The sequence below is a fragment of the Falco punctatus genome (genome assembly GCF_963210335.1).
Source record: "Falco punctatus genome assembly, chromosome: 8".
NCBI lineage: Eukaryota > Metazoa > Chordata > Aves > Falconiformes > Falconidae > Falco > Falco punctatus.
In genome coordinates this window covers 44,068,266-44,092,703 of record NC_137588.1, presented here as the reverse complement: position 1 = coordinate 44,092,703, position 24,438 = coordinate 44,068,266, and the positions used below count along the sequence as shown (strand labels likewise).

The following is a 24,438-nucleotide window of genomic DNA, read 5'->3' as shown; positions in this document are numbered from 1 at the left end:
TTATTCATGTCACCATCAGCATAGTCAGTTTAGGAGACAAAAAGAATTAGAGCAGCGTTAGCTACGTCCCACTTCCTCCAGTATTTACTTTACATTTGTATGGCCCCTGTCCAATGTCAGAGGACTTCCCATGAAGACTGATTTTTGTCCTGATAGCATTAGCTTTACGACCATTAGACTCTCAGCCTTCTCACTATTTTATTATTTTAAAGCCTATTTTTCTCATTGTCCAGACTATTTTTCATTACAAAAATCAGGAATGACAATGCAGATTCTCCTCCTTGTAAGACAACCAGATCTATGGGGGGGAAAAAAAGTTAGCTTCAGCTACTGCCTTCTTCAAAACAAGCATCTCCGTGGAGGGCAGCCCATCACTGACAGCTCTGCCCATGCAGGCTGTGCTCTACTCTCCTACGGGAGTGCCTGTGGATGCTCCTGAGCTGACAGCAAGCTTAGGCAGGCAGCTGGACCACCTATATCCTCCAAAGGCAAGATAAGCCCCAGCTTTGCAGCCTGAAAAGCAGGAGGAAGCCCTGAGTGAAAACACAGACTCAGGTCTGGATGACAGAAGCCAACAAAGTCAAGATAAAACACATTTCCCAGGAATGTCACCAAGCCCAAATGTCCGTGCTTAGAAGGACCTGCCCAGACACCTGCAGGAGCCTCAGACACTCAAAGCCATGCAAGATGAAGACTACCACCTGGCCCGGTCCTCACAGGGGGCCTGATGAGGCTCTACAGCTCACTTTCACACCAATCTGTAATTTGTGGAGCTCCCACAGCTCTCTCCTAAAAGGTCCATGCAAGCCCAAATGTTAACCCTACATGTTAACTTCACTTCCATACTCCATCTGTCCCCACATCAGGTGTCCAGCCTCCCTCTAAAGCAAGCAGAGAGAGACCACCTCTAGGAACAAGTGACCCTCTGGAAGCACTGTCTTTCTCTTGACTGCGGAGAACACCTGGACTCCTGACTTGTAGATGGCCAGGGAGAGTTAATGAAAATCCAAGGTGTGATTCAAGGACAAGAGAAGAGAGGTATCACCACTCTGAACTCCCAAACACCAGATACTGTAAAGCTGGGCAGGGAAGAGCGAGAAAGGGAAATAAAGAGCACACACAAAAAAGCCCAAAAACCAACCCTAAACCACACCACCTTCCAGGACAAGCAGACTACTTCCCAGCATTGCCCCAAACCTGCAAACAATCTGTGCCAGAGGAGTTACGTACATGCTTGCAAACCTTGATTGCATCTGAGCCCCCAGGTTACACGGATGGCTCTGGCTTGGCTTCTGTATGAACAGCAACAGAAGCACACCAGCCTTCCTTGGAGCAGACCAGGCCATAAAGCCAACAGGGCTGAAACCAAGCCAGGGGCTGACCTCGTCTCTGCACACGCTTAGAAACAAGGGGCACCTTCTGTGACAACATGTGTTTAAAATCATGTCCTCAGTAGGTGCATGCATGCCAGCAATGGCATGAGAGAACAGCACACTCATCCCAAGTAAAACCTGCTCCAGGCTAAAACACAGAGGGCTATTCTTAAGGCTTCCCCCCTCCAAAGCAAACAGGAACATTCCTTATTTTCCCGTTTATTTAAAAAGCCCACCACACATTCCTGGGCACTGGCCTATCCTGAGCCAACCATAGGATGAGAACTTCTACACTGTAAATCCCCTAAAGAAATGGATCTAACCTGGGGACGGCCTAACAATTGCTACCTTCTGATGGTCGCTTAGTGGTCTGCAAAGTGCACCGCAAATCTCAAGAGACTAGTTTTCACATCATTAAAGCCACCCTCAGAATTGGCCTCCACACTGATGGTTTCAGTGTAAAAAAATGAAGGGCTGTCCAGAGACCTGCCACAGGAGCACATCAGAGGCACACAGCCATGCCAAGCAGGTCTGTCCAAGCCATACCTGCACAGAGAACATGAACTCCCAGGCTCCAGCACTTCCCTGCAGCCCCACCTCGCCTGCTTCAATCTTTGTTCCCACAGGGTACAAAAACTGTTGTGGCAACCATTACAGACGCCCTGGTTGACTCATAGAGGTGGGCACCACCATTATGCCTCAGGGATGCAGCAAAGCCATTTTAAAGCTCCTAGAGAAAGATTAGAGAAACAGAAGCCACAGCATGAGCAAGTTTCCATCCCTGGCAGCACCAGGGAAGAAATCTGATGTTACCTGTGATGTCTGGTCACTATAAGGCATTGCAATGCAGTCATTTATTACCTTTACCAGGAAGGAGCCCTGCGACAACATCTAAGCCTTTAAACACGGAGCGCAGCAGTGTTTGACAGCAGCGTTCATTTCTGCACCATGAACAAGAGCAAAGAAGTTTTCTGTGTGGGATATTGGATATAATTGGACATAGCATTTTAGGGATCACACGAAGAATTTCTGAATTAGAAATCAAGCACTAAGGTATGGCTTTCCTGATCGTATCTTCTACTCCAATCAGACAGAGAAGAAAACAACCAAGCCTTTATCCCCACAGCAGTAAACTTTTAGTCTCCCATACATGTATGAAAGAATTGTCTAGGAAACAAGTGCATAACAATGTTGTGGTCAGAGTTTAAACCCAAAATCCAGTTCAGCCAGAAAGAAGCAGGTTGCTTTTGCCCTTTTCATGAAGGAGCTAAATTCAGTGGCACACAGTAGACAGAGCTGCCCAGCAGAGCCTCCCCCTTATTTGTTATTTTTAGCAATTTAGTCTGACAACGCCTGACAACTAAACACGCTGAATATAGCGGGAGAGAAGGGGATTATCAGACGTTATCAGAGAAAACACACAGTGATAATCACTTTCTCCACCCCTAATGAAGAATCAATTTTCCATGTCTTTATAACATCATAGAGTTTGTTCTTTTTAAAATCCCACATTTAAAAACAGAATCCATCTAGCCCTACAGTGGAAACGGATAACACTTCCTGAAGCAAAGCATTGTTCCACCCCTCACATATCATGTTTCCTTAAAAACAAGGGAAGAAAAACATTACTTGGTTTTTCTCCTAATACTGCACAAACATTGCTGAGCTAAAAAGAGTTTGTGTTCATCCCTGTAGAATGCTTTCAAAATAGATTTAACATATAACCACTCGTACCATGACACACAACAAGAATTTGATAGTATCTGGACTGGAAAGATCTGATTGCTACTACTAAGCAGGACGCTTCCCATGCCACTATGTAAGTGAGCCTATGCCATCAACCTCTGCAAGATTCACACAGGTTTTTGTAAGCCTCACTGGCACAGACTTTAAGCAGGCATGTACATTTTGCCAGCAAGCCTGGGCAGTCTACTTGGATTCCAAAGGATTATATACAAATTGTGAAGTTAAGAATGCTACATATGTACATACACACATTCATACCTTAGCTTTAAGAAGAAGGGTAAAGCTACCTTGCTTTTTCTCAGAGTAACTGAGAGGCTACACATTTGCCCCCTCCTACACATCCATACCACTCTGATGTTTTCAGGACACAGTTCCTCTCACTAAGTACACCCAATGTGTATTCCAGCCAAGCCTTATTTTCACAGCCTTGTACAAAGGCAGGTCTGGTTCTCCTTGCTGCTTGCCATGTGATGAGCAGCAGGGAGGATCAAACTAGCAGCATCAAATCAATTTTGTGATGCTACCTTGAAAAAGGCAACACACCACTGCCAACAGCAGAGGAACCCAAGTGAGAGGAGTGAGGGAAAGGGAACAACTGCAATCATGCATTGCAGTGGAGACTACCAGAGGAGGGAGAAAAGAAGCTTTCAAACCAGATGCAAAACCCCTCACTGTTTTCAAAGTTCACTCTGACAGCCGTAAACTTTGGAAACCCAGCTCATATCTCTGAAGCAGGTTAAAGCCCACATTTTCACAAATAGTCAGCACGCAGGAGCTCTCCTTGCTACACAGCTGGATGGATTTACAGAAGAGCTCAAAAGTGAGCCCAGCCCTCTGTGCTGCGCTCCTCTGCAAACAGCGGCAAGCTAGCAGCGAGAGCGTTTCTGAAACCCAGGTTTGTATCAAAAACACACATTTCACAATACCTTGGCAACAGCATCCTAAAAGCAAGGCATAACTGTCTCAAGCTTGTGCTACATGAGTAACCAGATCAGCCACACCATATAGATACTGGAGGATTACTCTGACCAGCTTGATTTGGCTATGCAAATTGAGAAATGTGAGTAATTAACAAGGCAGTTAACAATGTAAGCTTTAAAATCCTTCGAGTCTTAATAATGGATGGATGGAAGTTTTAACCTATCTTGGTTTGATATTTATTTTACAATGGTGCAGTGGAAGCACAAGGTCACAAAGTTTCACATTCTTTCCTGCTTCTGTCACAACTTCTCTTCAGGACAGAAAAATCCCCTACTCCTATGATAAGTGCTCTCTGACCTGGACTCAGGTATTTCCCTTGAGATCTCAGCTTCCAGCATTGTCCCTCTAAGAGCTTGTCCTCTTCCACTGCAAATCCCAAGCTTAAGGAAAATCCTTTCTACAAAACTGCCAGCCAGCTGGAAGCAGAGTAGTTAAAAGATGGATCTGAATATTCACTTACAACAAACTGTGGAAAGTTTTGTCAATCCGAGCCCTACTATTCATAGTTACAAAGGAAAACCAACCCATGTGGCAACCACCTCTCCAATCCCACCATATTTTGGGACAGTCACTATTGCTGGGAAATTCAATTCAGTGGTCATAACCAGAGACTCAAGCAACAGGGAGTGATGAAGCAGAAAAACACATTTGCAAAGCAGCCAGAGCTGAGGCTTTGTGTAAGAATGGTAAAGGTTGTAATTTGGGGGGAATTCCATCCATTCTGCTGAACTCAGCAATCAGAAAGTTCAGGAGGTAAGATCATTCCCCACCAGGAACAGGAAGAAACTGAGATGCACAGCTGAAGGACACAGTAGCCAAAAAGCTGACCACAGCCCACTAGACCTGGCAGTAAGGGACCCAATGGGCTGTTTGTAAACAGAGGCTGTCAGCCACATTTCAATCACTTCCAAATGCAGACATGCTGCTATGAAGTTCTCCAACCCCAATCACAGGGCTGTCTTTGCACAAAGCCACTGGCATCTGGGATATCTCCAGAGTAGCCAGGATAGATACAATTGCTTTTATCACCTGATCATAAAAATGACTGTGGCTTGTCTGCATTAACATCACCTTAAATATATAGCATATCCATGAAGTACTTGTTTTCCCTGTGCAGAAAAAGTTCTCATGGCCAGAAAGGCAAAACACCTTAATATCTGGCACAGATATTGCACTCCAGGCAATGCAACACACACTGATGTGCTTGCCCTACTGCTCCCCAAGCAAGCTGAGTCTTAAGAAGGAATAAAAAAAAAAAAAAAAACCAAAAAACAACAAACTCTACTTCTGCTTTAGTGTAAATAGGAGACAACAGAGACAGAACTGCACAAGTCTGAGCACTGACTTCCTATTCCTCCTTGTCCCTACTAAGCTGGTCTCCACACTCACTTTCTCCAGCACGCTAACAGATAAGATAACCAGCTTGACACAACTCAGTCTTTGCTTCCTCTGTCATTCCCCAAAACCCAAGGAACAGGATTTTGTATTAGTTACATTTTAGGGACATCAAGAAAAAAAATCTATTAACAGCCTTGGAAAAGTACATTTTGAACTTCTCCAAGAACTGTAAGCCACTAGAAGATAGTCAAGACTCACTAGATAACTTGTTTAAACACTGTGAACTTGTGCTACTTTATATTTCCTAGATATTCTTCTCTGCCTTGAAAACTCCAACCAGATAAACCTAAGAACACCACAACGTCAAAACAAAGTCCCATCTCCCCCTAGATCCAGTCCTCAACAGCAGCTACAAGTAGATGCCTAGAACAGAGTGTAAAGACAGGGTAGGCATATAAGGTACTTCCTCCTCATACTTTCCCAGCCTTCAGACATTTTTAGCTCAGGGACTTCCCGAGCAGGATGCCATTTCTACATATTTGGTAATTCTCGATGGAGTTCTCTCGCATGTACTTGTGCAATTGTCCTGAGCCAGTGTAAACTTTTAATATCCACAGCACTGGTAAAGTTTCACATCACCTATCTGCTGCAAATAATCACACAAACATCCATTTGCTAGTTTTAAACCTTGCTCCTACTAATCTCATTCGAATCCCTCACCCCCAGTTTTCATATCAGGACACAGAGCAAACAATCAATCCCTGCTAGGATTGTAGATCTAGAAAAGAAACCAAGTAACATGAATTACCTGTAGGTTACTTGTAACAGATGCAGTGTTTCACCTAGTTACAATCCTTCAGAATGACAAGTACCAGATAAAGACAAGGGATGTAGCATCTTGTTGACCTTCAAGGTTCTACTTTCATCATCATTACCTGCCAAAAACTTACCTCTAATTCCTTAATTTTCTCTTCAGCTATTCTCTGTTTTTCTAAGAGCTGATTATGAATCACTCCTTTAGACTGAAGAATAAACCTACAAGTGAAAAAGAAGAGACAAGATAACCACTGGATATTTACATCTGTTGTACACCTAGCCACACACCAAGTTACACTATGGTGACCTCTGCAAAGTATTCATCCTCAACCCATGCATTTTGGACAGAGGCAGAAAAAATTGCTATGATACCTCACACAAACCACCAGGCTGGCCTCAAAGGCTTGCTCACTAAATCTCACGTATGACTTGGGAGGAAGAGAATGGATACGCACATTATCACCCTCTATCATTCAGCATCCCTGAATGATTTGAAAGCAATTCTTGCACACAGTTAGCAAGGGGAGTCTGTCATCACATTCCCTTCAAAAGGATCTAAATCAGTTGATGGCATATAGTCAGGGAAGCCTCTCACAAGTAAAAGCAATTCACGACCATTTTAGTGGTCACAACCTAAACAAACCTGCACAACAAACCCAAAGCTTTCTACAGAGAAAGGCTGAGAGAGTTGTCATTGTTCAAACTGGAGAAGAGAAGGCTTCAGGGAGACCTTAACTGCAGCTTTTCAATACATAGAAGGGGCTTCTCAGAAAGATGGAGAGAGACTTTTTACCCAGGACTGTCATGACAGGACAAGGACCACTGGTTTTAAACTGCAAAAGGGCAGGTTAGATTGGACATAAGGGAGAAATGTTTTACAACGAGGGTGGCAAGACACTGGAACAGGTTGCCCAGAGAAGTTGTGGATGCTCTATCCTTGGAAGTGTTCAAAGTCAGGCTGGACAGGGCTTTGAGCCCATGGAAGATGTGCCCGCCCACAGCAGGGGAGCTGGACTGGATGACCTGTGAAGGTCCCTTCCAAACCAAACCATTCTGTGACTTGGTGATACAAAAACAGGTCTTCCACCAGAAACACAGAGCCATGACAAACTCGCCTTTACTTGAGCTTTCACAGCTCCCACTGTCCAGGGCTTTGCTTTCTAACACACACTCTCACTGAGCTCCAAATTCCCATGCTTTCTACATTCACAGTGTTCTTTTGTGGGGTGGGAAATGGTTATCTTTCATTGAAATTGCAACCCCTGATTTCTACTTCTTCTGTTTTTTTAATTGCCAAAGGGATTTGAAAGATACATCCATAACATCTCAGTCACAGCAATCCAGCTTGCCAGCATGCAAAAAGATTTGCACAGAAGAGCCTCTGAAGGAGCACCAACATCCAAACCAGCTCCCCAGCATGTGGCACTGGGATACGACAAAGAGGTAAAGGACAACTAAGTTCAAATGAATTTTAGGAACCCTCCACGGTTGTTTTTCAGCCTTCCAGACATAAAGAATGTACAAGCCGCAGATTTGGCCCTTCCTTACTTAGAAAGTCCCCCAGGGGATTTAGAAGGAGCCTCCACAGGTCATACCAATGAGGTCAAGGTCTCCCTCCAGCACCAACTAGGGTCAATGTCTTCCTGCCAGGTGACAAGAGCTCATGCTTGAACAGTTAAAATGAGCAGCTCTAATCAAGGCAGAATCAGAGTGCATTCCCTGTCCCCTACAGAAAAGTCTGAAATCGGTTCATAGTGCCATCTCCCATGACAGATGACATTATTAACAAGTTTGTTCAGTGCCTGGGAAACACAAATGCGGATCTGCCACTTGGCTTGAAACCCAGCATCCTCTGCATCAGCAATGCAACAGCCAAAAGGAAAACTACCTGCCACATGCATTCCTGAAATGCATAGGAGCAGAATGCAGTTAATTATAACAGGTTTCCAATTAAAACTCTCTTCAGTGCTGCTATTAACTGCACTTAGCAATTGCCTCCTCCTCCTCTTTCCAATTCTCTCCCTTGTCCAACTTCACCTCCTCTTTTCTACAGTAACTTCTGCTTTATCTTTCACATTGCATTTTTCTTGAATTTCTCCTTGTTTCTTCCCAGTCTCAGCTCATGCTTATTACTGGTGTCATATTTGTTCTATATCTGCTCCTGTTCTTTACAACACAGCTCACTCATACTTTCTTTGTCCCTCCCCCTCAATCCTCCCTTCCCATTAGATGCACCCACAATCCACTTTTTCATGTTTTCAGGTTGCAGCACCATTAAAATAAAATATGGTTTTTGCTCAGTCTTGTGAAAATCAAGTCCACGACCACCCTTCTAGGAAAGGGAAGTCATTTACATTGCTATTAGATGCAAAGCCTGGATCCTGCCAGAAAGGAGCTATTTTTCAGGATCACCAGCAACCACATAATTGTGATGCTTTTACCTTGAGCCTACAATACTAGAAGAAATAAACATTAGCCTTCACACACATACACCCTGTAGATTTTGGGGTGAAGACTAAAATTTTGCCTTGCTTCTGCCATTAGTGAAAAATCAAAGCTGCAAAATACCCTCAATAAACAAAGCCATCAGTCCTTTCCCAAGTCACAGCTTCCCTGAGCCTGTGTGTGTATATGAACATTTCCTTAATTACTTCCATTTTTTGTGGGGGCAGCAAAGAAGAAGAGAATGCCTTCCCATTTGCTTCCCAAAACTGTATAGCAAAATTGATCATTTTGGTTTCACTGATGCTCCTGGCCTAAGAAACAAAGTTAAACACCAATACAGCTTGATCAATTTTTCCCGTGCTGCAGCTGAGAAGGTTCCTGCTGCACTGCAGGCACTAAGCAATCCCAGCTGGCTGAGAACCACTATGGGCACTAAAACCTTTGAACAAACAAGCGGCTGACTTCACTTCTATTCTGCAAATGTCAACAGCAGTCATCAGGGAAAATATCTTCCCTCCCACCCTCCTGCAATGCACTGGCAGACATGCGACAGCAAATTAAAATTGGATGAACGAAGTTAGCACTGACAAGACTTATGTGGGCAGCTGGGCATAAACACAACCACCCCAATTTTATTTGCCATCTAGTAGTGGGCTGGAACCTATATGCATTCACACACTGGCTCAGAAGCAGATCAAATGTCCCTGACTTGGCCAGCAGCATCCTTCAGAAGGTCTCCACCCGTACCAGCTTTGAACCACTCATTTTAATTCCCTGCTGCAAGACCATTGAGCCCTCAGCCTAAAGGATGCACAGGCACTGCTGTGTAAGCTGTTAAAAGCCAGTTTTTTGAAAGCTGAAACTATAAATCCACATCCACAGTTAATTATTTAAATCTGTGGCTTCACTTTCCAACATAGGGACTCAAAAAACTCATCAGTGTTTTAGCTTCTGGCTTGGGATACACATATTATGGAGATCTTGGCCAAAGATTTTACCTCAAGAAATAATGTGGTTTATGGCAGCACCTGAAAAAAGCAGAAGCTTGTTCTGCTCACCAGGTAAGAGGTGCTGCAGGGCACTTGTAATAAACCAGAGTTTAAATTTAATCAGGATTTCATTCTTCCAATTACCCTAAGTAAAACACCAGCTTGATGGTATTTTTTTTTCTCACCAAGCTGGAGAAATAGGGCAGTGTCATTCTGCCACCTGGTTTTAGTTAAATGTGGTTATTTTATTTATGAATTTTTAAGCTTGTGAAAGAACCATGAGAGATTCTGAGGACTTGGCTCTTCCCTGAGTGAGACTGTGAATGAGCCTTTCAAACACATGAACTTCATTCACTGCCTGGAGGTACACCACCAGCTGAGAACTGGTCCCACATTAGAGTCACCACATCACAGAGCTGAGAAGCCACTTTCTGTTCTGTGACATTGAGCTTGGCAGATGACAGAACTAACACCAACTCCTTGGTGCAGATCAGCACTGAAGAACTACCTCCACAGACTGCTCTGCTGGAGTCCACCATAGGAGACTCCCAGCTCCAAGAGTTTGTACATTAAAACGGGATGGCTTTTAAGTATTGATAGTCCACAAAAGACAAGCAGCAAACCAAATCCTCTTCCTGGTAAGTAAGTTCACTTGTGTCTGTCTTCTCTCAATGAAGTGTCACAGCACACACTAATAGATCTGTCAAAAACAACACCTACACTATCAAAAATGACACAATGGTTCAGAAAAATGTTCAGCACCACAGTGGCAATTACAAAGCTTATTAACAATCACCTCCTCACACAGGAATATTTTCACTGTTGTTAAATAACACCAGAAATATCTGGGTCAGAACAGACAAGTTCACCACATCTCAGCTGGTCACCCATTTCAAAGGGAAAGGCTAGTAAAAACAGAGCAGGATTTGCCCTATTCCAGATACTTAGATATTTTTCCATGTCCATACATAAAGGTCAAAACTCAGAACAAAACAAAGAAAATTAGAAAAAAAGCTACAAGAGAGGCAGGGTTCTCAAGGCCAGCAACGTTTAGCCAAACCTACGCTGCCAACAAGAGCAGCTCTGTAATAGAGTGAAGTGTTTATGAATTGGCTGTACCTATGTGCTCCAGTCTCCTGGTGACTGCTGGTTCTCAAGTGCAATACAAGGAATAAAAATAGAGCACAAAGGAACTGAAAGAGAAACCTCACTCTAAATATTCCCACTTGTTTCTATTTTCCTCCCTCTGCTAGCTCCACATCAGGATTTTTGTTTCCCTAAGGCAGAGAAAGTGGTTTATATACTCTCAAACTTATTGCTTGTTTCCTTCTGAAGGGACCTCTTACCCCTTCCCAATTATACATTTCTAGATATGATGCCCATTTGTTCAGTGTTTATACAGCACTCCCTTATGCCCTGGTCAAAATGGTCTTCAGGCTCTACTCAAGCTGGTCAGCAATGCTGTCAACTTCATAATCTGTCTGCTCCTTTGTGTCAAACGTACACACCCACAGTGATGTTTGTACAGCGTAAGTAATTCCATAACTCAGTCTGTTTGCACCAAAATGTACTGTTTACTTGACTTTTAAGACTTAATATTAAATACTGAAAGATCTGCCTCTTAACGCATGAGGTTATGGAGATGTTTGTGCAGCACATGCCACTCTTCATTACGACATACAAGTCATTAAATTTAAAGGAGGAGTACCAGTGATGCTCATAGTTAAGGTTTTCCATTAAGAACTCATATTCAATTACTTGCAACTGCAACCAACTTCAGCCTTTACGTCTGAAACTTTCAGTGGCAGGCATCTGTCCCAGACATGAACACTGTTTCCTTTTCTTGTTCTGGTTAGGAAACATGGTCCAGGTGTTTCTCCTGCACAGCTTGACAGTGCAAGAGGCTGTTCATAATAAAGTATTAAAACCAAGAGGGAAGGAGCCACACAGCAGGCCATGGGGCTCCCTCCTGCCAGTCTGCAAAGGAACTCTTCCCACTTGGGTCCACACAGATCACTGCAAGAATCTGTATAGGGTACCAGGGGAAGCCTTACCTTTTCTCCTGCCCAGTACTGATATATACTCCTCTGCCTAATTTCAGAGACAGACAATTTTAAAGGTAGGAACATTCCAGTGCTATTTTGCCCGAATACTGATGAATGACAGATCTAAAAAGTCCATTCATCTTGGCTCCCAGTTCACACAAAGGGTCACCATAATTTCAGCTTTACAGCTCCTGTTGCATTTGGGGAACTCTCCAAAAACTTAAGATACTGAAAAGAAAATGATCAACTTTGTACAAAGTCATAACACCATTTTAACATGTTTATTGTATTTCTAAGAAAACTAACATGCTGTGCTATAACACAGCACAGTCCTTTACATGGAATATCCTGCTCCTTGAAACCAAGCGTCTTCATTAGACTACTCCATAAGAAAAGTGGGCTAAGCCCAGTCATGCCCTTATCTATTTAAAGATGTTTTTTAATTCTGAACTTGCACTGCTGTTCAAGCTTTGAGCATACTCGGTAGAGGATTATTGCATTTCAAGTCCTGTTCAAAGCCAATGGAAGAGAGGCTTCCAACAAGCTGATCCCAAGCAATCTAGCTTGATTAAACAGGTGCCAGCTGTGCGCAATTGCAAGCACCCAGTAGTTCCACTCTCCTACGGTCTGCTTATGCTTCTATAAATGATTCCCTACGCAGTTCATAACAGGCGCTGCTTATATCCCAGCGAATTCCAGTTTTAGTCATCCTAGATGAATTACCCAGTTCCAAACAAGACAAGGAAGCAATATTTAAAAAAAAAAAAAAAAAAAGGGAAAAGCATGCCTAATTATAGTTTGCGCTGCTACCCTTCATGTCTAAGGGTTTCACATTTTTCAGTCTGATTTTGAATTTCCCATTCAACAGATCATATGCCTTCACTAGAGCTGTTCAGAAACAGATGGAGTTGAAACTTTTCCTATGTTTGCTTTTATTTTAGTGGTCAGTCATCTCACTGGGTCACTCTTGATATAGCTAAACCTAACTATTCCTGCCTCCTCCTGACCAAAGCAGCACATACCTTAAAGCAAAAACAAATCCTGCAGCTTATATTGGGAGGATTATATATGAACACATTCCAAGAGCAGCAATTTATAGTTCATGTGTCATTTTACTACTGCACTCAGAGAGGTGGATACACATCAAGGAGCTGTTTGGGAAGGAGACATCAGTTGAAGCACGCTGGCAGCATCTCGGGTGGGCAGCAGAACCTGTGCAAACTCACCCTGACATCACTAGAGCACACACAGAGACCTGGATTAGCAGTACTGGAAGCAGTCCAAATCAAGTCCTATGTAGGCCACAACAAGGGTAACTTTTACTCAGATGATCATTTGTAAGCCATAAACCTATTTACTTTAAGGAGCTAAAGGAAGAGAACAGAAAGTGCCACACAGTTTGCTTCCTCAAACCTCTCCATGGACTGGCCCAGCATGTCCATCCCACCCTGCTGAGGGGCAATAGGGTTTGTTCTACACTTCAGGCCATGTTTACATTGAGTTTTCACTTTTTTTTTTTTTAATCTGTCAATAGCTACAGCATATTACATTACCTCAAGCCAAGATAGTAACACAGCTTGCAAACAGCAGTTTTTGCATTGCCAGACACTTAACTAGATGGTAGATTTATACCATTGTTCATGCTTGGTTCTTTAAAAAAAGAAAGCTGGAATATACCTCTAAGTGTGTATTAAATATAGCACAACCCAAAATAAAAAAAATAGTGCTGTGGTCTGCTTTTAAAGAACACTGATTCTTTTTGAAGGCTCAATTGAAACAGATGGAATTTAAAAAAATAATTAAATAAAAAAAAAGAAAGCAAATGCCTCCTCTATACCACACAGGAATTAATAACATTTGAGATTCAAACTATATGGGGAAAACAGTGCAAACATGACTGCAGTTCATGTAGATGAAACCTTCATGAGTAATTTTTCCTCACTATATCCCTGGTTTAGTAGTTTTACCTTCTAATTTTGCTTTAATATATTTTTTTAGCATGTATCAATGATGACCTGTAGCTTGTTTAAACACAGGAAACTCCAATGACTACAGCATGCCTACTAGCAGATGCACTTCAAATAATTTTTTTCCAGTCTAGGTTGTACCATATTTGAAAGTTACAAGCAGCAGAAAACAGAAACCATTTTTCCAATAATGGGAAGTCAAAATCCATTTCCAAAGTCTCCTGTATTTTTAAGAATTTCCCACAAATTCCTAATGAAGAACAATAAAAAAAAACCTCAAAAACCACACACACACACCGCCCCACAACATCAAATGAACACACACCTAGGGAAACACAAACAAACAACCATTGGGTGTGAACACCTTGGTCAACCAATCCTAAACTAAATAATTTTCTTCTCTAAAAAAGGTTTTTTTATTGATAAATCTTCTGTGATCAGAAAGGTGAACTTTACAGTAGTAAATGAAGTGACATGGAGATAGAGCTATACTCTGACAAGCAAACTTACGTTTACCCTTCACTAAGAACCTATACAAGGAAAAAAAAATATATAAAATCAGGATACACATATTTTGAAAAGCAAATCCATCCACAGTTGCAAGAAAAATCAAAATAAAATAATGCTTTGTGCCTTGTCCAGGAAAAAAACTCTGAAGTGCTAAGTGAGGAACAAGACTCAACTATGGGCTTGTGGTTGTTCAATAGCAAAGCCTTGGCTTTTGCATATCACAAATCCTGCTACAACAACGCATCAAAGAAAGCAATATAGCAAACATCACAGAAGTGGATGTAAAGATAACACAGTCAAAAGATTTCAAGCATAAGACTGGTACAGAGGTATTTCTGGATGCTAGAGTTAAATTAGCTAGCACTAAAATGATCCCACTGTTGTTTCCTGATCAGTAAGAACAAACTTTAGAATCAGCATTTGTGGACTGAAAAGGCTCGATGGTGCTTTGGAAAATTGCTTCTCATAAAGCCTGATAATTTATTATTTTTTTCTAAACTGGCTGAAATATTCTGTTAATTCAGCAAATAGTTTTGGAGAAAACAAAACTAAAAATTCAGGACAGCTGTTGTAGCATTCCCGAGTTCAGCACTTCGGTTATTGCATCTCTGTATTAAACTTGTGTAAAATAGAGATCTCATCCCACAGAATTGGTTTCCTCTTATTTTACTTCAGTTTTTTAATGTAGGGCTCATGAATTAACCCTCCTGCTTTCACACTTTGAACATGCGGCTACGTCAGAGGATGCTTGGACCTAGACTTCTCATTTGTATTAAGGCTGTTACAAGTAAAATTTAAATATTTTGTTGACATACACATATGAGACCAGAAACTGATGCTGGGCACCTCCATCCAACAGCTGCGAACCCTGAGTGTTGGGTACCTCATGTCACACCCTGCCCCGCTGGCTAGATACCCATTGACATCACACCTGGAAGGGCATTCCCAAGCCAGACAAGGATATGACAGGGACTTTCCCAGTACTACTTTAGTCCAGTGATTTGGCCATTCTCCTCTGCCACAGGAAAGCCAAATTTAAGTGCTCACACTAAACCAGAGAATCAGCCCTATATTCTGAAAGAAGTGCCCTAGAACTCCATATTTCCCCAGGGACCTGGACCTTTGATTCCAATATTTCCTTTAGGAAATGGGGGGGAAAGACTCAAAATACATTACTTTAAATCCACTAAATATTGAAATATCGGGAAGTTCCTTGCTGTTTCAGAATATCAGAGTGACATTTTAAGTGCCTGGACAACTTCAGAAATAAGACAGTCATGTTCCATGATTTTTTTGCAAAGTCATCTGGCACAGCAAGCTACAAAAGCAGGAGCAGTTCAAGCTCCCCAAAACATTTAATACTTGTTTCAGCATGTAACCAAAGAGAACTCTGTAGCACTGAAGCAAAAGATGAGTTGCATTTGCAGGAGACCCCAGATTTCCTCCTTCTGGAGGTAGGGACAAAACAAAGGTACCTTACTACAGCCTTCTCTCCCCACAACAGTCTGACCTCCAAACTGCTGCCCTGCAAGTGCAAGACCTCTTGAAGGCTCTGGCATTTGTATGACAGCACATTGCCTGTGGATGACAACAGATCAGACTGTCTCTCCTAGCAACAACAGCAGTCTGCATGAGTAGTCTGTCTCTGTTCTGACCCGCATCTTCTCAGTTTCGATTTCATCTCCTTTACATTTACCCAGGTAGCTCCTTCCTCTGTGTTAACTAGAAAACAGGCAGGGAAGAAGTCAGGGATAAAGAAAAGACAAATGGAACAGGTTTGTTTGAATGTCATGGTCTTAGTCCTAAAGATTTAAATGTCTCCAAGCATCAACTAAAAGCTGTATGGTAATCTGCTATCACAATGCCCATGGAGTAGATGAGGGAACTATAACCAAGAGGTTTACTTCAAGTAGGGCTAAGTAAAACATCTGTTTTTTAAATTCAACTATTATTCTTATTGTAAGACCCTTTTTTCTGCTGCTTATACATTTGACTGCTCATACACTGACTTATCAGATGCATCCACTCTACACCAGTTCTCTGTCCAAAGCTGATTTTTTAAAGAAATACAGCTGTTTCCTGGAACTTGGCAGATCTACACCTTGCCTGCAAGCCATGGAAATCTCTTCTCTGAAGAGATCTTGCATGGAGAAATTATGCAGAGCAGCAGGGCAGGAGAGCTGTAACTGGACCAAGATATCCAAGAGATACAAATGAGCAGCCCAGGGCAGCTGGAATAAGATTGAGAACTAAGTGGGGGAAGGGCAGGAGGGAGATGTTTCAGAAATCAGAAGATGGCAAGTTGGAAAAGGAACCTGTGCCCAAGAGAACAAGCTCCCTTTCTTATCTGGAACAGAATCCAGGAGTCCAGACTCCCAGCAGTTTACCACAAAGCCCACTGACTAGCTGTGCTCCTCTCAACCTCCTGATCAGCCAGGAAGAGGATGACAACCAACTGCTGCCCCTTACTTCACTGCTCAAATCAAAGGCACCTGTACAGACTACTACTGCATTATCCCGGCATGCATCTTTTTGATTTTTGCTTTCTGTGACAGTTCTCTGAAAAGATCTTTATAGGCACACACACACATAACACTGTTGAAGAGCATTGTTCAGGCTGCAACAAAAGAGAGTAGTTCAAAATCAAGAAAAAGCTGAAATGAAAACTAACTGGGTGATGGGAAACCTTATGGCTTATGCACTTGTCATGCCACGTAGCCTTTGGTTCCTCACATACCATCTCCCAACAATCTTGTTCAACATACAGCATAAACAGTGGTCAAGTACCAAGCAGTAGACAAAAATTTTGTTTTCTTCGCAGTTCAGTGCCTGATTGTACTGACTAGACACACCAGACATTGTGGAAAATAAAATCTTCCCTTTTTCAACAGCTAGACAGAGGAGCTTCAAGTTTACAAACTACATATTGGCCAGAGGCTGACAGCAACACGCTTGTCCCTGGGATTCATTTAAGTATTGCAGCACCTGTCAGCTTCCCAGCAGCTGGACTTCAGCACTGAACTCTGTACCACAAAGCCTTACCCAAGGAGATGGACAACAGAGAAGCCACTCCAATTTCACAGACCAGACTATACTTAGTAACTGAACCATACAGACTAAACTTTGTATGTCCCTCAGTTCTTTGTGAGTTTTTTGAAATGTCAGCGGGAAGCACAATGCAGTTACCATATTCTGCAGTGATCTATACTGGTAGAATTGAACGCCAATCTCATACACACAGAGAGAAAGTAAAAATGCAGGTACAACAGCTGTATGCAGTAGTGATTGATGTCTTCAGGGGTCCGAGGAAAGAGCTTACAGTGATTTATGAGGTCTCATTTTCAAACAAAACCAAGAATCACAGTACAAGCAGGAATATTTTAAGTCCCAGGAATGATCAAGAGCGTTTAATCCTCTCTCAGGTTTCACTTGTGTATGATTCCGAACTGCTCTTAACAAAAAAAAAAAAAAAAAAAAAAAAAAAAAAAAAAAAAGAGTCAAAAATGGTATTATTACAGCTGTCCCTATAAAATGACTTTGTGTGACTCTAGAATTTTATGGGGACAGCTGTAATAATTACTATAATTGCAGAAAACCTTGAACACAAATTTGTGCTATATTATTTTCTTGATTTTTACATTCTTATTTTATTTTTCAAGTGTTCTCCCATCTGTTGTAGAAGTAAACTGATGATAAAGCAAAATCAAAGCAAAACTGACTATTTTGGCATGGCATGAAAAGCTGCAGTGCTTTCTTCACTGTGCCTAGCACAAGTGCCGAACATTTTTATTCTGTAAATAAGGATCTCATCCAGGTTATAAGTTAAAAGAATGTAAAGGGAAAGGTCTGAAATATTCAGACAGAATTCTGAAGCTTAAACTTTCAGCATAGTTTTCAAAGCAATATGATGATATCAGTTCACAAATAGCTTAAGCAGAAGTCCAGCATAGTGGTAGTTGTCTCAGGCTACGTAACAGGTCTTTCAAAAGAGTATGAAGTAACAGAACTGAAATGTATTTGGCAAGATGCCACCATTCAGATGATATCTCAGCCTCACGGATACATACAGTACACTGTAATTCATCATCTCATACTATGTGACACTGACATTTCTTGTGTCAAACCAAAAATAGCTATAGCAAAAGTAAATTGAGCCCCACATGTAAAGGCCAGTAAGGCCTCCATACATTATACACGCTACAATGTTTAAAAATAAAAAAAAGGACCAAGCTGAGGAATGACAAATGGACTTTCACATCTACCAGTGGTGCAGGGAAAGCCTGTCAGGAAGGAAAGAGGCTCAAGACGGGTTCAGAGAACAAAAACTGCACAACTCCTTTCCAAGTAGTGCAGAAGCAAGTACCAAACTAGGCAGATTTCCTCCCAGGATGCAGCACATCACCACCGTTAATCAAGCCTTCAAATTCCACAAAGACCTGGAGTATCTTATCCTATGGATGTGTATGTACTAGCCCTATGCACACACCCCAAACCACCAAAGCTGGAGAAAAAACAGAGAAACTATCAGAAGCTGTATTCTAAGTAGCAGCTTAAATGACATAAAGAAGAAAAATAGAGGGAGGAGGGGGGAAGAAAGTTGAGCACAGGAATAGAAGCACAAAACTTACTTCAACTAATTTAGCTATCCCAGAAAGCTGTCAGAAGAGCACCAATAATAGGAGTTAACACTGATGCAGACCTCCACCATTTCTGGATAACTGAAACCCACTAGACCTCTAACATTTGCATGCTAGACTATGCAAAGGAAATTGAGACATCAAATATCGCTTTGGTGGCTGAACTCCCACATCTGTGCAAGCCAATGAAGCCAACACATGAAAAAATCTGCAATTCTACTTCACAGAACATGGCTTATATGTCCAGCAGAACCATAATGACCACCTCCTTTGGTGTCCAGTGGAACACAAGATGCTAGGCTGCCCTTGAATTTTAACTCCTCACGGGCTGCTTTAGCCTGCTTTGCTAAAAGCCCAGATTGCAGCAGTAAATTCTCTGCTAAGGCTCAAGGAAGATCCTCATGTCCTTGGTGCATGTTCTCCATGCTAGGCAGTGACACAGATCATAACGGAGCATTACTGCCAACTGGTAAGGGAGCCTTCAGACCCATGGCCAGAACAGGCAGAGCTCACAAAAATATCATGCCAAGCTAAGGTTGGGGGGGGGTGGGAAGAGGGAATGAGTAGCATTCAGAAGAGCACTCTTAATTTATATTTGCACAGCAGCTAGTACAACAAAGCCCATTAAGAGTTCAGCTTTTAAATACTAACATAATGCAAATATTTTTCTGATGGCACCTCTGACATCCCTGAGAAGCGAGAGCTGCCTGCCATACCTAAGCCATCCAGTTTGCTCATGGAAAGGTAAGCAAAAGACGACTCCCCAGAAGATTGTCACTCCCACAGCTGCTGCACACAGAGAAAGTGTAAATGGTTTAGGACACAAAGAAGGTAAGAAACTCCTACTCCTACGTGGAAGGCAGAAGCAGAAAGCAGGACAATGCATTTCAGGCAGTGTGGAAACACCATCTGCTACCCACATCTGATTCACGAGCAGGATTACTTTATGATAAAGACCAATACACTCACATTCTTGAGGGAATTCTCCATATAGGAGAATAATTCTATACTTTCAGATTTTAAAAAATCTTTTAAAAATCCTGTTGACCACAGAATTATCTTCTACTCTTTGTCTGTCTGCTCTGTGACAAAACCAAACAGAAAAAAAACCTTATGAGTCATCTCATGACTACTCCAAACAAAAATATTTGCTACACCTACAGCCTGCCTGGATCAAATCAGTCACCTCTTGCAAGGGACCAAAATCTATCTCCTTGTAAGATACCTGTCACTAGCATCCCCATACAAACCCAGCATTTCATTCACCTACATGGAAAACTTTATTTACTGGGAGCCAAGAAGGGGACTCCGTCACTCTGAACACCTCCATCAGCCGGGATACAACTTCATCTGAAAACCTGCAGCAAAGGGCAAACTGCAAACCATTGCTGGCTTCCCAGTCCTGCCACCTCCCTACAACTCAGTCTGGAGATTGCATGGTCTGATGGATCAGGGCACTTGTAGTCTGATCTAGCTCACTGCTCAGCCCTGCAATCATCCACTTTGACATGAAGAAGGTGGGGTAAACACAGGGTGCAGAAGAGGTCGATACAATCATCCCTCCTTTTGGCAGCAGTCAGAGCAGATTCAGTGTTTCACAAAACCACATCCCAAGCTGAGCAGAGTCATCACTGTTGTCCAACACACAAGGGAAAAATCAAATCAAAAACACAGAAATCTAGTGTAATATTTATCAAGTAAGCATGTGTTTCAGATTTGAAACCACTTTGTACAGTCTTCCATCAGAGGCTGCTGAAGTCAAATCAAAGTGTATTGCAGAAGGTAATCAAAACATGTTAGTTCTGGTTTAAGGTGTTTCTTTTGACAGCCATCCAATAGATGGAAGCAGGTCCTTAAGAGTGCACTGGGACTACCCATATGAGCTTTATACTCACTTCCAATGGTTTAAAAAATGCAGGCAATACCTGTTAAATCCATTCCCTAGCATGATATTGCAAAGGTCATTTCTGTAGAACTTTTGTGCAAGCAAAGCCCTGAGCACATGAACTGTGCACAGGGATTTTTTAAGGAGTCTGATGCAAACTACATTGGAAATTACTGAAGCTGGACAGATTTTTAAGAGCCTTGTCACAAATGCTGTTTGTCATTAGAAAGCTGCTCTGCTAGTCTAGATTACAAACTTTCCAGAGGTACCAGACGAGACCATTATGGCCTGGAGCAGAGCCAGCCAGCATGCAAAACAACACAACGCCAGTAGCATTTGTAACAGTCCTCCTTCACAGCAGCTGGTAGCTAACGCCAAAAGATAAAACCCAGTAAGTCTTACTGCATTGCCAGGCAGATTGCTGGAATTCAAAATTAAAGCCAACGAAACAAATGAACATGCTGAGAGAAAGCTAGCACTTCCTTTGTAAAGGGAAGAACCTCCTGCCCAGGACAACAGCCTAGAGGCCTCTTACACACAAAGGCTGGGGTGGGTGGGGGTCTCCCTGTGCACGGGGCCACAGTCACTGCCGCACTCTGCTACAGAAGCCAGGTACGCCTAAGCACGGAGTCAGCCGTGCTTGACACAGCAAGGAAGCCCCGGCCAGAGACCAGGCGGGTACTCACATCCTCCCCACGCCCTCGTACATGCGGGTCTCGTCCACCAGCATCATGACCTCCGTGTCAGTGAGGTGGGCGTGCTTCTTCGTCTTGCTCAGCTGCTCGATCTGGATGTCGGCCAGCTTCACCTTCTGCTGCGTGTCTATCACCTTGGCCTGCAGCTCGGTGAAGGCCTGGCGGGGGGAAAGCAGCGGCAGTGAGGGGTGACTGTAACAGGCCACGGCCCGCCGGCCCTGAGCTGCTGAGGCCGGACGGCGGGGCGAGAACTGTCCCTGGGCTGCAGGGAAGGGGGGACACTGGACAGCCACCGCCGAGGACACGAAGAGGACACGCCGCCCGCCACAGAGGGGACTGTACCTTCTTCAGCTCCAGGTCCACGGGTGCCGCCATCTTGCCGCCGCAGGGCGCCTGCGCGGTGTGCTGCTGCGCACGCGCCTGGGCGGGACGGGGGCGCCGTCCCCTCCGCGGCGCCGCGCCGGGGGTCTCCCCCCGCGAGGGGGGCGCCTGGCGGGGCCGCTGGGTCTCCTCGCGTGGCCGGGGCACCCGGTTGCGATGGGCGGGACGAGGCCTCCCCATGGGCCGGTCCCGCGTCCCAGCGCAGCCGCCTCAGCGGGAGGCGGCGCCGCGCCGGGGACGAGGCGAGGCCCGTCTGACGGGGGTGCGCCCAGGCCGAAGCCGGGGGGAGCCCAGCGGGCTCGGCCGGGCCCGGGGGCGGCGCAGGCTCCTGGGCAGCCCCGAGGCGCCGCTGGCGACCTCCTGAGCTCGGTGGGGCCCAGCCGTGGGGGCACCCGCCCGGCCCGGTCGCCCGCGCTGGCGGAGCGCTGCCAGGCGTTGGGGGCGCGGGGGACACCCCTGCCGCCTCCCTACCCCCCAGCACCCACAGAAGGGCCCGCTGCTGGCCGCAGGAGAGGGCCCCGGAGTCGGAGCACCAGGACAGCCCAAAAGGCAGTAACGCGTGCTTCAAGCGGGGCCGGAGTGGTGATTGTTAATGCCTGGTGCCTCCCCTCCCCTCCCAGACCTGCAGGTGTGCTGGGGCTGGGGGTGCTGGGTGCCTCGGGCCCAGTGAAGCACCAAGGGGTGGCCAAAGTGGGGGTGTGCCCACCAGGCAGGGTACCGAGCCGGGCTCAGAGGGGCCGGGGGGGTTTTGACTGCCTGCTGCCCGCAGCACCCTGTGGCCTGCTTCTGCCTGCGGGTGGTTCACCATCAGTCCAGCACAGGAGCTTTCCTTGGAGCTGGTTCACATAAAGGGTGAGATCATGATGAGGCCATCAGACACATTTTGGGCAAAAGTAGCAAAAACTGCAGTGGCCAGCATGCTGCTCTGCAGCCAGAGGCAGATGGGGGAACCTGCTGCAACACCCCTATTAGAAGGCAGAATGCAGGATCTGACCTTCAGGGACTCTTGGCTCTTGTTGCCACCTGCTCCCAGAGCACAGCTGCACCTTTCAGTGCCCTCCCCAGCTCTTCCTAGCCACTGCTGCTGCCCACCCACCGGCCCCCCAGCGTTGTTACTCACCCAGTGCAGAGCTGGAGCTGGGGGCAGGCTCCACTGCCTGCACCTGTTGCCCACAAGGGCACTTGCAAGCCAGCATGAGGCCTTCCACTGTGTCCCCAGCCCCACAGGTGCCTAGGGAGGTTCGTGTTGCCCTCTGTGCAGTGGCAACAAACCTGTGGGAGATGCCTTTCTGTGGCAAAGCCCATCCCAGGCTCAAGGCTTAGTGGGCTGGGCGAGTAGCTGGGCAAAGCCAACAACCCCAGTCAGGAGGAAAATAAGAGAAGTGGAGCTGTGTGCTGGGCTGTTGCCACTGCTTCCAAAGGGAGGCAGTGGGGGTGGTTCAGCCACTTCTGGGGTGCCTCTTTGGCTGCTTCATCTCTGCCCTAGTGCACCACTGCACCCCTGCCCCACCCAAACCCTGCTGCACGGTGATGGCCAAAGGTGCTAAAGCACAGCTGCCAAAGTGCTGGGGCAGGCAGGGAAGACCTGGTTACTAAATTGACTAATGACTATTGCAATTTTTATTAAATATATATCTGGGATTTTGGAGGTCTCCTAGCTTTCACCCTCATTCTGGAGAAAAGAAGCCACCACAGAGCGCTTCTCCAGGCACATGATCTTTGCCTGCAGCAGGACCAAGTGAGCCCAGGCAGGGGGGTGGGGGACACACTGGTGATAGCATTTAGTGGGCTGGGCACACATTTTGTCACCCATAGACAAGCCAGGCACAGGCGTCAAAGGGATCTGAAGCGAGATGCCAGAGGTAACAGTATGGAGTCAGTGTCAGAGGCAGCAAGTGGGCTTGATGCCATGACAATCAGGAAACACAGTGGCTGGTGAAATGTTTGTGCTCCTGGGTCTGTGCCTGGAGGGGGATGAAAGACCAGGCTGCTGAGCTGGAGCTGCTGGAGGCCACTGCTTGCCTTCACCAGGACCCCCACCAGTACTCAGCATGGACAGCTGTCACAGACACCCACTCCTTTCTAAGGGGGACAGTGGGGTGGTGGAGACTGCTTTCCTGGCACCCCATTCTTGCAGGCATGGTTAGGCAAACAGCCCAGCTTCCCTGCACGATGCATGGGCATCTTTGGGCAGGGCAGAGTCCCAAGTGCCCCAGCCAGGCTCTGGGTCACCTGCTGTTTCATGGCCACAAGTACAGCCAGACCAGGGATCTGTCCTAGGGGCTTCATCCCCGTCTTAGCCATGAAGAGGACATCCAAAGGACTGTCAGCCTTTCCTAGCCCAGTGGGGCAGAGGGAGCCACCCCACAGATCCAGCTAGCTTCTCACTGCCTACATCTCCAAAATACATTTCCCATCTCTTGACCTGTTAAATTACCACCAGTGGGCAGCCCAGCATGCACTGCCAGCCTGCAGGAGGAGCAAAGTAGATGAGAACACATCTTTGCAGGGGCAGCTGGGCTCCATGCAGATGTCCAGCTTCCTGCAGAAAAGCCTTCCAGTGGAGCTATTCCCAGTGCCCACCAGGGTGGCATGGAGCCCTGGGCATGTGGAGCTGCCCACTATGAAAG

General features: G+C 44.9%; 1 protein-coding gene and 1 long non-coding RNA gene across 2 annotated transcripts in view; one reads left to right on the top strand and one right to left on the bottom strand.

Annotated features, from left to right (window-relative positions):
• Positions 1–21,985, bottom strand: part of PFDN1 (prefoldin subunit 1) — a 32,585-nt gene extending 10,600 nt beyond the window's left edge. Inside the window, exons 1-3 of the mRNA XM_080400754.1 lie at positions 21,770–21,985; positions 21,419–21,585; positions 6,389–6,473 (exon numbers count right to left, since the gene is read on the bottom strand). Of these exons, the coding sequence (XP_080256880.1) occupies positions 6,389–6,473; positions 21,419–21,585; positions 21,770–21,802 (285 nt within the window). The 5' untranslated portion in view covers positions 21,803–21,985. The remainder of the gene's footprint in view (positions 1–6,388; positions 6,474–21,418; positions 21,586–21,769) is intronic.
• Positions 6,485–12,514, top strand: LOC308069048. Its single transcript, XR_013930260.1, has 2 exons — positions 6,485–7,697; positions 8,517–12,514. It is a non-coding gene; the product is annotated as an uncharacterized lncRNA (long non-coding RNA).
• Positions 21,986–24,438: the final 2,453 nt, after the last annotated feature.